This window comes from Ornithorhynchus anatinus, chromosome 14 (genome assembly GCF_004115215.2).
Source record: "Ornithorhynchus anatinus isolate Pmale09 chromosome 14, mOrnAna1.pri.v4, whole genome shotgun sequence".
Classification (NCBI taxonomy): domain Eukaryota; kingdom Metazoa; phylum Chordata; class Mammalia; order Monotremata; family Ornithorhynchidae; genus Ornithorhynchus; species Ornithorhynchus anatinus.
In genome coordinates this window covers 52,293,973-52,307,749 of record NC_041741.1, presented here as the reverse complement: position 1 = coordinate 52,307,749, position 13,777 = coordinate 52,293,973, and the positions used below count along the sequence as shown (strand labels likewise).

At 54.2% G+C, this 13,777-nt stretch overlaps 1 protein-coding gene across 4 annotated transcripts in view; it reads right to left on the bottom strand.

Moving 5' to 3' along the window:
- Positions 1 to 13,777, bottom strand: part of SCUBE1 (signal peptide, CUB domain and EGF like domain containing 1) — an 88,727-nt gene that overhangs the window by 24,701 nt on the left and 50,249 nt on the right. Inside the window, exons 5-7 of one of the 4 annotated variants that reach the window (XM_029079102.2) lie at positions 12,394 to 12,456; positions 9,265 to 9,381; positions 5,228 to 5,317 (exon numbers count right to left, since the gene is read on the bottom strand). In XM_029079102.2, the coding sequence (XP_028934935.1) occupies positions 5,228 to 5,317; positions 9,265 to 9,381; positions 12,394 to 12,456 (270 nt within the window). Of the gene's footprint in view, positions 1 to 5,227; positions 5,318 to 9,264; positions 9,382 to 12,330; positions 12,457 to 13,777 lie in introns of all 4 variants that reach the window. The other 3 variants (XM_029079101.2, XM_029079103.2, XM_029079104.2) reach the window with 3 other exon arrangements.

Sequence of the window (13,777 nt, the reverse complement as noted above, 5' to 3'; positions counted from 1 at the left end):
AAGGGAGGGCTTGGGGACTGGAAAATTGAGAATAAATCCCACAGAGAAGGAGTGAGGAGCAGAAGGAGAGAGTGGATGTGGGAGACGGGGAAGGCCTGGAAGCTGATGGCCAGGAAGTTCTGCTCTCTGTGGAGAAAGATGGGCAGTCTTTAGGGGGGATGTGAGGAGTGAAGAACTGAGTGCTGGATGATGCTGCAAAAAGATGAGGAGATTAGCAGAACCGAGTATGGGCTGAGGTGGGGAGAGGCTGGAGGCAGGGTGTCTGGTGAGGAGACAGCCGCTGCTACTGTGGCAAGAATCCTACCAGGATATGGCAGAGGAAGAACTGGCAGGACTTGGCATCTGACCAGATGGGAGAGGAGTCAAGGATGACACCGAGGTCGTGAGCTTCAGGGGCAGGGAGTGGGGTGGTGTCGTTGACACGATGGGAAAGGTGGAATGGGGAGTGGGTTTGGGAGCAAAGATAGGAAGTTCATTTTGGGACGTGAAGGGATGGAGGGGTCAGTGGGACCACCAAGGGGCAATGTTCGCCGGGGCAGGAGGAGGCAAAGGACTGTAGACTAGGAGAGACACTGGGCCTGGGAGGTTGATTTGGGCATCGTCTGTGAAGTTGGGGAGGGTAAAGCCAAGGGAGCATGCCAATACCTTGAGGCACTGAAAGTAAAGAGAGGAGGGAACCGAGGGGAGAGGAGGGGATCCCGGAGAAGGGAGCGGAGGGGTCCCAGGATAGAGGAGCCATGAAGACCTCAGGAACTTTTTCCAAGCCAGGAAGCCAGGGCTCAGCCCCAGATTTGTATCCAGTGATTAAAACACCCTAGAAGTGACAAAGGAGTGAAAGGGGCTTGAACTGCAGAAGCCCCATTGTCAAGGTTCACCTGAACGCTGCGCAACAGGCCTCTGGGGGTACTTCCTGCAAATCCAAGGGAGGTGGAGCCAGCAGGAGGCCCCACTGCGGAGGCCAAACCCCCAGTCATCTTTGAAAGGCATTTCACTGGAAGCTCCCTTTCCCCAACTCCAGTGACCTCAGCTCCCTCTCCCCAACCTCCATTCCCCTAGCCTTTCCGGGAAGCTGTGTAGGGGGCTCAGAAGCAGCCGAGTCTCCCATCCCTTCTCGGCCTACCAAGTTTGTTGAATTTTTCGTGAGGCCAAGGCGAAAGCCAAGAGCAATTCTTCGGCACTAAGAGTCCGGCACAGAAACACGACAGTGTGCCAGAGATGCCAGCCATCAGGTCAGCTGGTGGGGCGGCTGGGTTGTCAGTCTGGCGCTGCCTGTTAATGAGGACTCCGCGACTGGCTCCTGACTGTCAGGCAGCAGTGGGGGGCATTCCCCCAGTAGCAATAGCCCCACTTGCCAGAGGCAACGGCCCCCACCACCCTGGGTGGTTGACAAGGACTGTCAGGCCATGAACATGGGGTGAGACACTGAGTCCTGCTGCTCTCCAAGAAGTGGTGTGGGGGCCCAGCCATTCACCTCTGTCCATTGGGGATGGTCCAGTGTATGCCAAGCTGCCGCAGCAGTTTTGGTCAGTGTTGGGACCCAATCTGTCACACCAGGTGATGCCCAGGTCTATCTGGTGGCAGAGGCAGGGGAATGGAGATGTCTCGAGCCTCTTGAGGTCTGGGGTGCATCTGCTTTGGCCCCCATGTCCGGGGCCTACTGCCAGGATGGCATCGTGGGAACAGAGGCCTTTTTTAATACCCACTCAAGGGCCTGAGGCCACCCACTCCTCTGGGACAAAGAGGGAGGTACCCAGTTCTGTGCCCCCTAGCACCCAGTCAGGTACCCAGTAACCGTGCCCCCTTGCACCCAGTCAGGTACCCAGTAACCGTGCCCCCTTGCACCCAGTCAGGTACCCAGTAACCGTGCCCCCTTGCACCCAGTTAAGTGCCAAGGACCATGCCCCCTACCACTCAGTCAGTGCTCTCAGTACCCGGGACCACTGTCTCCCAGCCAGAACCTGCTATTGGCTGCTGACCCAATCAATCCCAAAGCTGTCGAGCAACCCACGTGCTCGGGGACAAAGGAAGTTGCAGCTCGAGGAAACCTCTTGTCTCCACCTCCCTTCTTGATCCTCTATGATTCTGTTTCTGACCCCTTCACTCACTCAACCAATTGATTGATGAATGGTGTGTACTGGGCTCTTGCTCCATGCAGGCCTCCCTCTGTACCAAGCACTTGGGAGAGTACAGCTGTCAGGCCTGAGTTAGATACCCCCACCGAGTTGGCTCTCTCCAAGGGCACCAATGACCCCCTTCTTACCAAATCCAATGGAATGTACTCCGTTCTGAGCCTCCTTGACCTCTCAGCTGCCTTCAATGCTGGACAACCCTCTTCTCCTGGAAACACTATCTAAGCTTGGTTTCACAGACCCTCTCCTTTTCTGGTTCTCCTCCTATCTCTCTGGCCACCCTTTCTCGATTTCTTTCTCTGGCTCTTCCTCTGCCTCCCATGCCCTAACTCAGGTCTGAATCCCCTTCTAGACTTACTTTACACTCACTCCCTTGGGGAGTTCATCTGCTCCTATGGCTGCAACTACTGGGTTATGGCTATACTGCTGTATCAGCCTTCTCACAGGCGGCCTACAGGAGAGCTTGTAGTTGTTTGAGAGCTTGTAGTTATGTATAACTACTGTTTCCACCAAGGACAACAGGGCTGGTGGCTCTCGGGACAACATCCTACCCTCTAAAATTATCCTTGTCTCTTTGCTATCACTACAAATTTCTTATCTCAACATTAATTACACACACACACACACACACACACACACAGGCACACCTCACAATACAGCAGTGATGTGTACCTTGAAAATATGGCTATATCATGGGGTGAATTTTCCATAGTCTTACACATTATAAATTGTGATCTGTTCCAAAATCTATGCTTATGAATATTAATATGAAATTCTTTTATATGATGGTGAAGACGATGATGATGATAATGATGACAGTAATGATTACCATAGTGGAATTTTTTAAGCACTTACTAAGTGCCAAGCACTGTACTAAGCTCTGGGGTAGATTCAAGATCATCAGGTCCCCCAGGGGGCTCACGGTCTAAGAAGGAGGGAGAGAGAACAAGTATTGAATCCCCATTTTGCGGATGAGGAAACTAAGGCACAGAGAAGTGAAGTGGCTTGTCCAAGGTCACAGAGCAGCTAAGTGGAAAAAACAGAATTTGAACCCAGGTTCTCCGACTCCCCAGGCCCAGACTCTTTCCACCAGGCCACTCTGCTTCTCTATACTGGTATAGATGCTCTGTACTCCTGGATTAGGCATCACTAAACTATTGTTTAATCTCAGATGAAGTGGTTCAAAGCACAACATCACTCCACCAACTAAGTGAAGAGATGTATGACTATGAATCTTTTACAGGAGGCTGCCGAAGTGGAAGCTTGGTCCGCTGACATTGGGGGTGATTTTTCAACATTAGTGCCAAGTTCGTACAACTCCAATTGAACAGCAGTCTTCTTTTTGTTTCCAACTCCTTCTGAACCCCACTGAACACAGGTGTCAACTCCTTTCCCCCTAGAGTCTTCTTCAGTCATTTTCATCAATTCTTCTGCTTTCTTTAAAATTGATGCAGTCCTTCTGAGTTCCCAGATCTGAGCTTCTAGTGGAGAAGTCAGGACTGCTTCATCTGTTTTGTCATTTTGTCATGACGCATTGGATGATTGAGGTGTAGAACAGTGCTTGTGTCCCTGGGAGTGGGGACCTTGGGGCATCTGTGACCTGGGGCGAGGAGATCAGTCTCAAATGGGCTGTATCCTTGGGTTGTAGGTACCGTGGGGCAGCTGTAACCAGGGGTAAAGCGTTCGATCCCCAATGACAGTATTCTTGGGCTGAAGGTACGGTGGGGTGGCTGTGATATGGGGTAAAGAAGATCAATCCTGAACGGCACTATTCCTGGGCTGTAGGTACTATAGGATGACTGTAACCTGGGGTAAGGGGATTGACCTCAAACAGCAGGATCTCTGGGCTGAAGGTACTGTGGGGTGTCTGTGACCTGAGGAACGGGAATCAATCCCAAATGGCAGTGTCTTGGGCTGCAGGTACAATGGGGCAGCTGTAATCTGGGGCAAGGGATCAAACCCTATCCCAGGGTTGAATGGAGATACAAAATAAGTCATGATCATCTTAGATATCCTGAATACCACTTCCTCAGAGTGGACCACTCAATCAGTAGATCAATTGATAGTATTTATTGCGCTCTTTACTGTGTGCAGAGCGCTGTACTTAATGCTTGGGCGAATTCAATACTACAGAGTTGGTAGACACTCCAACATTTATCTCAGCACACTCCATGCTAATACACACATCCTTGCCAGAATGCGGATGCATTCATACAATCATGCTTACATTCATGCATGCATTCCCACATAGGTTTGAGTGCAAAGGCCAACACCATCTGCCTGCCTGGGGCTGCTCGAAGAAGGTGGGCCTGGCAGAGACACTCATCTGGGAGTGGCTGATCAGGAACCCCCAAACCGTGATCGGGAGGAGCCTCGCCCCAGAGCTTCCACTGGAATAAGGCCAGCTGCTTCACAGTCTGCACCAGTGTGGGTGGAGGGAACCCGGGGACCTCAGCCCCACAGCAAACAAGTACAGCCACCATCACTGCCACCCACCCCCACCACCCCAGCTCAGTTGAGAGCCCGCAGTTGGGTTTGGGGGAGGGGCATCAGCTCTGGAGGAGGCCTCAGTGGGGGGCGGGGGGAAGGTCAGTCGGGCTACCCGGCAACGAAGGCTCCGGAAAACACAAGTAACACTTAAGGGAGGGAATGGATGGGATAGTCAGATGCTGCTCTCTGGCTCCTCCTCACTCAGAGGCCAAGTTCTCGCCCTAAGGATTTAGGAGACATGGAAGAAGAACAGTGAGTAGTGAACCTCCAGAACCCACTCTGGAGAGGGTGGGGGGCTGGTTGGGAGCCAGAGAGTCACCAGCACACTGCCAACCACACACGTCTCCTGACAGGATGAAGACACGGTGCTCGCTCTCCTGCATGAAGAGGGAGAGATGCCATGGGGTCGCCTGGAAGGAGGAGACTGACGAAGAGGCAAATTGGAGCTCCCCGAGACTGAAATTGTACCCGCACCCACACGGGCCTGCTCTCACACCTGCACGTCTGCCCGCCCTCCCGCTTGCACTCGCTCACACGTGCACACCCGCGAGCACACGCTCTCCCAGACAAAGGGCCAGCACAAAAAGGAAGTGGAAGAAAAGCGTTACCCATAAGGAGCCGCCGTTTCACCCGTTTGTCCACATCAGCTACTGACGTGGCATTGAACCGAGAGCCCTCAATTGCAGCCTCACCCTGCTCTAGAACACAGGAAGGACAAAGACGCAGCAGCGGTTAATCGACAGCCCCGGCCTCCGCCGCCCATGGCAGGCTCTCACCGAGCCCCCAAACCCAGAAGTCGTTGGGCCAGCAGCTGATCCCAATGTGTGTGTGGGTGTGTGGGTGTGTGTGTGTGGTGGGGCAGGAGGAGGGAGGAGGGAGCACTGCGAGACTGAGGCCCACGACCATGATTCCAGAATGGTGGCTCTCGGGGTGGGGGGAACCAAGGTTAGAGAGACCTGGGAATGAACTGGAAAAACAGACATGCAAAGCGGAATTTCAAGCAGGAGAGGCCACGTGAGGGAAGGGGTGGGAAAAAACAACAGACATTTGTCCCGGGAATTAAAGCTTGGGGACTCTAGGGAAGCCAGGTGTTAAAGGCAATGTCAGTCCAGGCTGGTTGGTGCTGATGTCTGAAAGCGGCAGGCTTGGGAGGAGGAGGATGGATGGACAGACAAACAGACAGACAGACGGACAGACAGCGTTAAGGGATCTGGTGATGGATAGGTGGTCATTGGTGACCGGAGGCCCAGTCCACAGCAACGCGGAGTGGATCAAAAACGCATGCAAATTAAAAATGGAAAACAAAACCACAAAGAAAAACCCCAATTTGGGCAGTGCTGGTTGCCTGCTTGTCTCGAGAATACTGGGGACTACACTTTCAGGGCAGAAGAGGAGCCTGTCGGGAAGGAGAGGGTTGTCTACACTGGAAGGACTGGGGGTGTCCACAAGGAAAGGAGAGGGGGTGTCTACACAGGGAGGAGGGGGAGGTCCACCTGGGAAGGAGAAGGGGTGTTCACACAGGAAAGAGTGGAGAGTCCACCAAGGAAGGAAGGGGGTGGTCTACAAGGGAAGGAAGGGTTCCAGATGGGAAGGAGGTCCAGAAGGAGGGGAGGGAGTGGGGGTGTCCAAGGGACACAGGCAGGAAGTGGACAGAGTCACGGTGCAGGCAGACCCCAAGGGGGAAGTGGAGCAGTTGGTCTGATCACCCATCTTGGCTCAGACAGGACAGGGGGAAATGGCATTCCAGGGACGGAGTCGGGGCAGAGGGGGGTTCAGCGAGAAAAATCGAATGGAACATTTCTTCTGGTTTGGGGCACCCATGGGGGAAGCAGCAGCAGCAGCAGCTGGGTAAACAACACCGTCGTTCCAAGACAGGGCAAGAGGCTTTGGAAAACAGATCTGAACGGCGGGTGGGAGCTTTGGTCCACAGGAACCAGAGGCAAGGTGAAGTCGGGCAAATGGAGATAGAACCCGGCAGAGGGGGTCAGAGCGTCACCGCTGCAGGGGAGATGCCGTGTGCAGCTGCTATGAGCTGCGGAGAACAGCAAACACAGGGGTTGGGGCAGCGGGAAGCTCAACTGGGCGGCTCGGGACCTCACCCTGGGCTCGGTTGGAATAAGAGCAAGAAGGATGTTCTAGATGGGGTCAGGCTGCAATAGAGGCTTTGGCTTGAGATACATATGTATCTTTATAGGTACATTTTTTTTCGGGGGGTGGGAGGATATTTAAAGGACATCAGCAATCAGACAAGACAGGCAATCAGGAACCATCACCAGGAAGCGGGAGGAAGGAAGAAAAGGAAAGAAAAGAATTTCGAGGAGGAGGAAATGAACACAAGCAGCAAAGAAATATAACTTCCATCCCTGGACCAACGACTGGGCCCTGGGGTTCTGGTATCATCATTATCATCATCAACATCATCACTATCATTCTGATCATTGCTCAGCGAGAGAGGGATGAGAGTGGCCCGCGGGTCTCCTCAGGAAGACCCTTCCCCGTTGGGCGAAACAAACCAGTGGCCGAGGACACACATCTTGGTGACAAAGCCTTGGGTGGGAGCCATTTTGATCGCTTCAGAAACATTCTCTCTTCCTGTCCCAAGTGAGCCAACCGAGTCTATGGCTAGAGACATATGGCTATATGTCATATGTCTAGGCCATATATGTCTATGACATAGACATATATGAATATATGTCTATGGCTGCTTCCTATGGCAGGAAAGCAGCATGGCTCAGTGGAAAGAGCCTGGGCTTCGGAGTCAGAGGTCATGGGTTCGACTCCTGGCTCTGCCACTTGTCAGCTGTGTGAATGTGGGCAAGTCACTTCACTTCTCTGTGACTCAGTTACCTCATCTGTAAAATGGGGATTAACTGGGAGCCTCACGTGGGACAACCTGATTAGCCTGTATCTACCCCAGCACTTAGAACAGTGCTCTGCACATAGTAAGCGCTTAACAAATACCAACATTATTACAGACCAACCCGAGGCCTGCTGCCCCAGTACTCTAGAGGACCAGGTGTTCTGCCTGGCATGACCCCAGCTAACTGTCTCTGACCTCTGAACGTCTCCCAGCACTGAGCAGAGAGAGGCCACGGAGGCAGATTGGGGATCAGACTTCAAAATCGCTCTTTTCCTCAGCTTAAAAATGAAGCCTAGTCGATTTAAAAGAAAAAGCTGTCAACTCACTGATGAAGAGCATGGCAAATCTTCAGGGCATTAATTTGGGAGTAACAACAAGGAGAAAAAGGAATTTCATGAGCTGGAAAAATGTTTTTCCAAGCAAAGTGAACGTATAGTCCCATTGATATAGTAGGAGGGCTCACTGGGCGGGGGGTGACTATTTGGGGACTCCCTGGAGGTCGACTGGAGGGTTCATGGAAAGGTCAATGGAGGAAAAACTGGGGGGGTTCATTGGGGTCATTGAGGGCTCACTGGAGGATTAATAGAGGGCTCGCTAGCGGGGGTCAATTGAGGGCAAGCTAGAGGTTCGTTGGGCTAATTGAGGGCTCAAATGGGAATTCATTAGAGGCCAACTGGAGACTCATGGGGGGTTCACTGGAGGGCTCATTTGGGAGTTCACTGGGGGGAATCACTGGAGGGGATCCCTGGGGAGCTCATGAGGGAGTTCACTGGAGACTCACTGGGGCTCCCTGGGGGCTCATTAGAAAGTTCATTGAGGGTTCACTGGAGGTTCACTAGGAGCTTATTGGAGGGTCACTTGAGGGGGGACTCAATGAAGGCATCAGACTCCTCTAATATGCTTGAAAATGATAAACAATCTTTAGGACTTTAGGCACAGCCTCACCAATCAGCCATACCATATGTCTTTGACAAAAGATTTTTCCCCCAAAGAATCTCATGGATTTCTAGGATGCAGCTCCAGTGTCCAGGTGGCTCACTTAGCAGTTCTAAACTGGGTTGGAAAAGGGTGGGTGGGTGGGTTTTAAATGGTGGGTTTTCAGCTGGGCCTGTTGGTGCTTTTTCCGGGATGAGCGAGTCCTAGGCTGTGCATGTGTTGTCCAGCCAAATCTCAGCTCTGAAGCATTGGCTCAGAAGGAGCAGGAGGGGGCACCCTTGGGGCCACTGCGGGGAGCGTAGGCACAGGCCAGGAACTATTGAAGGTGTCTATCTTGGCCTGGGGCCGGGGAAGGGGAGGCTGGACTGGGTTATCCTTCATCTTGACCACGGTGACCAAAGAATTCCCCTCTGGGGACCCTAGCCTGCACTGGTCTAATGCATTGTTAGCCCTAAAATGATGAACAACAGCAGCAACGCAAAGGCAATGTATTAGAAAATCAGGAAAATGAAACCAGCTCTTCATTCAAAGAATGAACAAAAGCAACAAACCCCAAATGCCCAAATCCTTGGCTGACTTTCCATGAGACCCTCCCTGGTGATAGCGGTCACAAACAAGCAAGAGGTTCCTCTCCCCGCTCCCACCAGCCTGGCCACAGAAAACAAGATCTGCAACTTGTCGCGACGATAACTCAACTCGGCTTCAGCGCCTCTGACTCTGGAAGCCGGGACCCGGCCAACCGATGCTGGGCTTGTCCCTGGCTTTCATGAGGCTCATTTCAGGTCAGTCACTCGTTTCCTACCCCCCCACACAGCCGAGTCTCTGGCCCCAGGAAGGATGCGAACTCACCGATGCAGGTCCGGCCGTCGGCATGCAGGGCATACTTCTGGTGACAGCCGCACACGGGTCCTGTATCTGTGTCATCGCAGGTGTGCTGGCAGCCTCCGTTCCCATAGTTACAGGTTACTAGTTATGCCCAAAGTGTGTGTATGTATATGAACAGAATGACAACAAAAACGATTAGTTTTTTTTTTTCCTGTCAGTCCCAGAGGCGAACACATCACGAAGACCCAGCTTTTGCTCAGGGTCCTCTGGCCCCGACCCAAGCGGAGGATGGGAAGGGCCTTGGGAAGTTTCCCAGGGGACCCCTCCATTAGCTGGGTGGGACAGCCAAGCCACGTCCCGGCTCCCACCCTGCCTCTGTGGGGATCCTGTACCGGAAAGTACGAGCAGGGAGGACTAGAGACCTGCCCGCGAAGCCAGAGGAACCGACCCGGGTAGTGACCGCAGCCATGCAGCCGCGGCCACGCTTCCACCACAGCCACAGCCTCCACATCTTCTGGCTCAGACCTACAAACAGCCCAGAGCCTGGTGAGCACGTGTTAGGAGACAACTGAAAAGGCCAAAATGGGCAGAAGAAACCTGGTGTTGGTATCCAGAAATGGTCATTCCAGGATGGAGAGGGAGATTTCTCTGGGTGAACTTCACCTCAGTGACACTCCATGGCAAATATAAAGAGAACCACAGTTCCAGTGACCCTCGTTTCCATCGGCCCTACGGTCTCAGCTTGGTCACCCTCCGGGTCCAGTTTGGTGACCGGTGGCAGATGAGCCACGGATGATGGCCAACAGTTGGCAAGAGATCTTCCACCAATGTAATTTTGCCAGATATACTCTTCAGGTTCCCACATCACTAATGTCATTTCTGTGGGGAAAGAAATCCCTCTTTCAGATGGGCCACTTCCTGGGGAAATGAATTCTTCCTCCCTGCTTCTGCCAGTTTAGGAAGGGGCGATTTTCCTGAAGCATGAGCCGAAGGAACATCACCGGGGCATCCGACAGAAGGGAAGAGAGAGAGAGAGAGAAAAAGAGAGAGAGTGAGAAGCCCCTGTTCACTGTTTCTCTCTTAGGACGCTACAGAAGATATCCAGCTACTCAAGGCTATCTAGCATGGCTCCCCAGAATCGTTCCAGTCTGGGCTGGAGACCAGAAGGGTTCCAGTTCTTTCCTTTCACCAGCTGGCTCTCGCTGGGGCAACAGGTAACTGGGATCCCTTGGCTCCCCCAGGAGCCCTCCTGGGGAAGAGCTCCTGGAGCTGTCGGAGAAGTGGGCCCAAGAGAGGCGAAGAGTTTTTTTTCTGAGAACTAGCAATGGTAGCTGCCATCCTCATCTTCTCAGTGAATTGGTCTCTGCTGTCCGGTTGGTGGAGTGGGCCACTCCACCTACTCTCTCTTGAGACCGAAGCAGTGGGGCTGCCCTGGACCCAGCAGCAGAGTTAGGTGAGGCTGGCTCTCTCGCTGTCTTGACCCCCTGCAGGCCCCACATTCCTAAACTCAACAAGAGGCTGCAGGGGTGGGCATGGGGGGATTTGGAGCTCTGCCCACTCGGATTGGTTCAGGATGGGCAACTTCAATTGCCAATGATCCAGCAGGGCTATCATGGGATCTGATGACCAGTGATGGCCCAGTTCCATCCCTTCCATCCCCCTGGGTGTGGCAGACCAGGCCGGGGACCAGAACGTCCCCTCAGGCTGACCTTCGTTTCATCCAAGAGGGAGTCCATGTGGTTGGGGATAATGTCATCTGCAGTCTCAGAGATGGACGAAACCCAAGCCATCACCAATCTGGGAAATCCGAGTGGAAACAGAAGGAAAGTGGAGCCGTGGGCTAGAGAAGATCCGTCTGTGGCCACCTGGGAAGTGCCTGCTCTCCCAGGTGCCACTTGCTAACCCACTGGGCAGAAAGGGATTGGTTAGCCTCAACTCTTGCTGGAATCCGTGCCAGTGCCTTTTCCCCGCCAGGGCCTGGCTCCTGGACTGCGGGGGGGGGCATCCCAGGCAATGGAAACCAGAAGGTTGCCTCAGTCATGGGTTAGGGGGACAGTATGAGGCCTGGGGGTTCCCTGAGATGCTGCCCGCTGGGTGATTCCCAATCTACGCAAAGAACCCAGAGGCCCTAGGGGGCCAATTCCTGATTGGGGTCCCTGCAGGCCAGTTTTCAAATTCCTTTTGCCCCTTCAAGAGGAGCTGCGGTCCAGGCAGTCACTCAGATGCCCGGTGGGCAAGAGTTGGGTGTGAGCCAGGGCACTAGGAAAAGGATGGAGGGCGTTCTGTCAAGGGGAAAGCATCATGGGGAACGAGTTTCTGGTCATGCCATGGTGCGGCACGGGCGCCGAGGTGTGGGTGCCACAGGGTGGTGAGGGCACCTCTGCTTCCATGTCGTTGTCTTGCTCCCCGACTCCGGAAAGTGGTATGGTCTTTGTGGTGCGGTGGCTGGCTGTGGGATCGACTGGGAGCTGGGCAGGCATGAGGCTCGGGAATGGGTGCCACACCCCCATCCCACCTCCCGGCTCTGCTCCAGAGCTTGGGATTTGGGGACAGGTTTTTGGGGAGGAGTCTGAGCACTGGGGCACGGTGGGTAGACAGCACAGACAACCTGGGATCTGGCTGGATGCTTGGCTCGGGGAGCGATTTTTCCTGGAGGCGTCTTTCCTCCCTAGCACCCTGGGGAAGGGGGGCGGGCCGCCGAGTCTCGGGCAACGCCCCCTGCAGCATGCCCCTCCCGGGTCTGTCTCCCATCAGGGGCACGGAGGCAGTTTACCCATGGGGTGAGCCCCTTCCTACCCAAGACACTCTTCCAGGGCTGAACGGCAGCCCTTCTGTGCCCCCCAGGCCCAGGACCCACCCCCATAGTGGGCCCCGCCCAACCCCCCAAGCTCGAAACTAGGGTCGGCCCGGGGCTGGAGGCAGGAGTGGTGTCCCGGGGGGCGGGGGTGGGGGCGGCGGCGGGAACGGGGGGGGGGGGGGGGGGAGGGAAGGGTCTCTGGAAAGCAATAGCCGCGGTGAGCAAGGAAACAGAGAGGTGCCTGGGAAAGAAGACATGTTGGGGCACTCGAGCGTCAGCGTCCATCTACCTACATGTGCAGTCCCTCTGGTTTTTGGCAAGTTCAAAGCCCGGCCTACATTCGCAGGCAACCCCACCTTTGGGCGTCTCCCGGCAGATGTGAGTGCAGCCATGCTCTTTGTTCATACAGTTCATACCCTCTGTGGAGACAGACGGACGGACAGACACACAGACACACGGACAGCTGAACATCGGGAGGCAGGGCCTGGGGCCCACAGCATGAACGCCCCTCCCCTCCTGGACCCGCCTCGGGGATTCTTGACTTCTGAGAAATCACTCGTGCATGTCGGGGTCTCCTCCCAGTCTCCCAGGGATGGGGGTGTCACTCCCTCTGCCATTCCCAGCTGGCCCGGGGCCCCCGTTCGCAGGCCCCAATACAGCCCTGCGGTGCTGTTGCAGGTGAAGCAAAAGCCTGGGTGGCACCATTCTGGGGGCTGCTCCTGACTCTGCAGCGTGTGACCCACAATGCTGCCTGACGCCGCTTCATGGCACAACAGGCCCACAGTACCACCCTCTGCCTCCTGTGCAACGAGGAGGTCGTAGATAAGAATTATGGTACTTGGTAAGCGCTTACTCTGTGCCAAGCACTGTTTTAAGCACTGGAGTAGACACAAACTAATCAAGTTGGACACAGTCCTTGTCCCACATGGGACTCACACTCTTAAATCCCCATTTTACAGATGAGGTAACTGAGGCACAGAGAAGGGAAGTGACTTGGCCAGGTCACACAGCCGATAAGTGGCAGAGCCAGAATTAGAACCCAGGTCCTTCTGACTCCAAAGTGTGTTCTCTATCCATTAAGTCACACTGCAGATGGTTGATGCTGGCCCTGAGTCCGCCTGCTGAAACTCGTCCACTAACAGTGAGATGGGACGAGTCGGGCACCATATTTGGGAGCAAAGGCAGGGCTGGGCACAGCCCACGATTCCCCGCTTCTTGTCTTGGCCTCCAGCTGTGTCTTCCTCAACCACGTAACCAATACCAGACGTGGCAGTGTCTCCCATTTGTCCCTCTAGACTGGAAGCTCCTGGAGGTCAGGGGTCTTGTTTACCAACACTGTTGTATTGTCCTCCCCCAAGCACTTCAGGGGTCTTGTCTACCAACTCTGAAGTATCGTCTTGCCCCAAGCACTCAGTTCAGTGCTCGGCACATGATAAGGGCTCAATAAAGACCATTGGTTGATTGATTGGTTTCCGGCCACCACCGTACTTTTCTATGGTACTTATGTGCTCACAATGTGCCAGGCACTGTACCGAATTCTGGGGGAGAAATACGATAATCAGGTTGGACAGAGTCCCTGTCCCATATGGGGCTCACAGTCTGAGTCGGAGGGACTATGTTTGAATCCCCATTTTACAGATGAGATAATCGAGACACAGAGAAGTTAAGAATCTTGCCCAAGACCACACAGCAAAGTGGCCGAGAGGGGATTAGAACCCAGGTCCTCTGACTACCAGACCT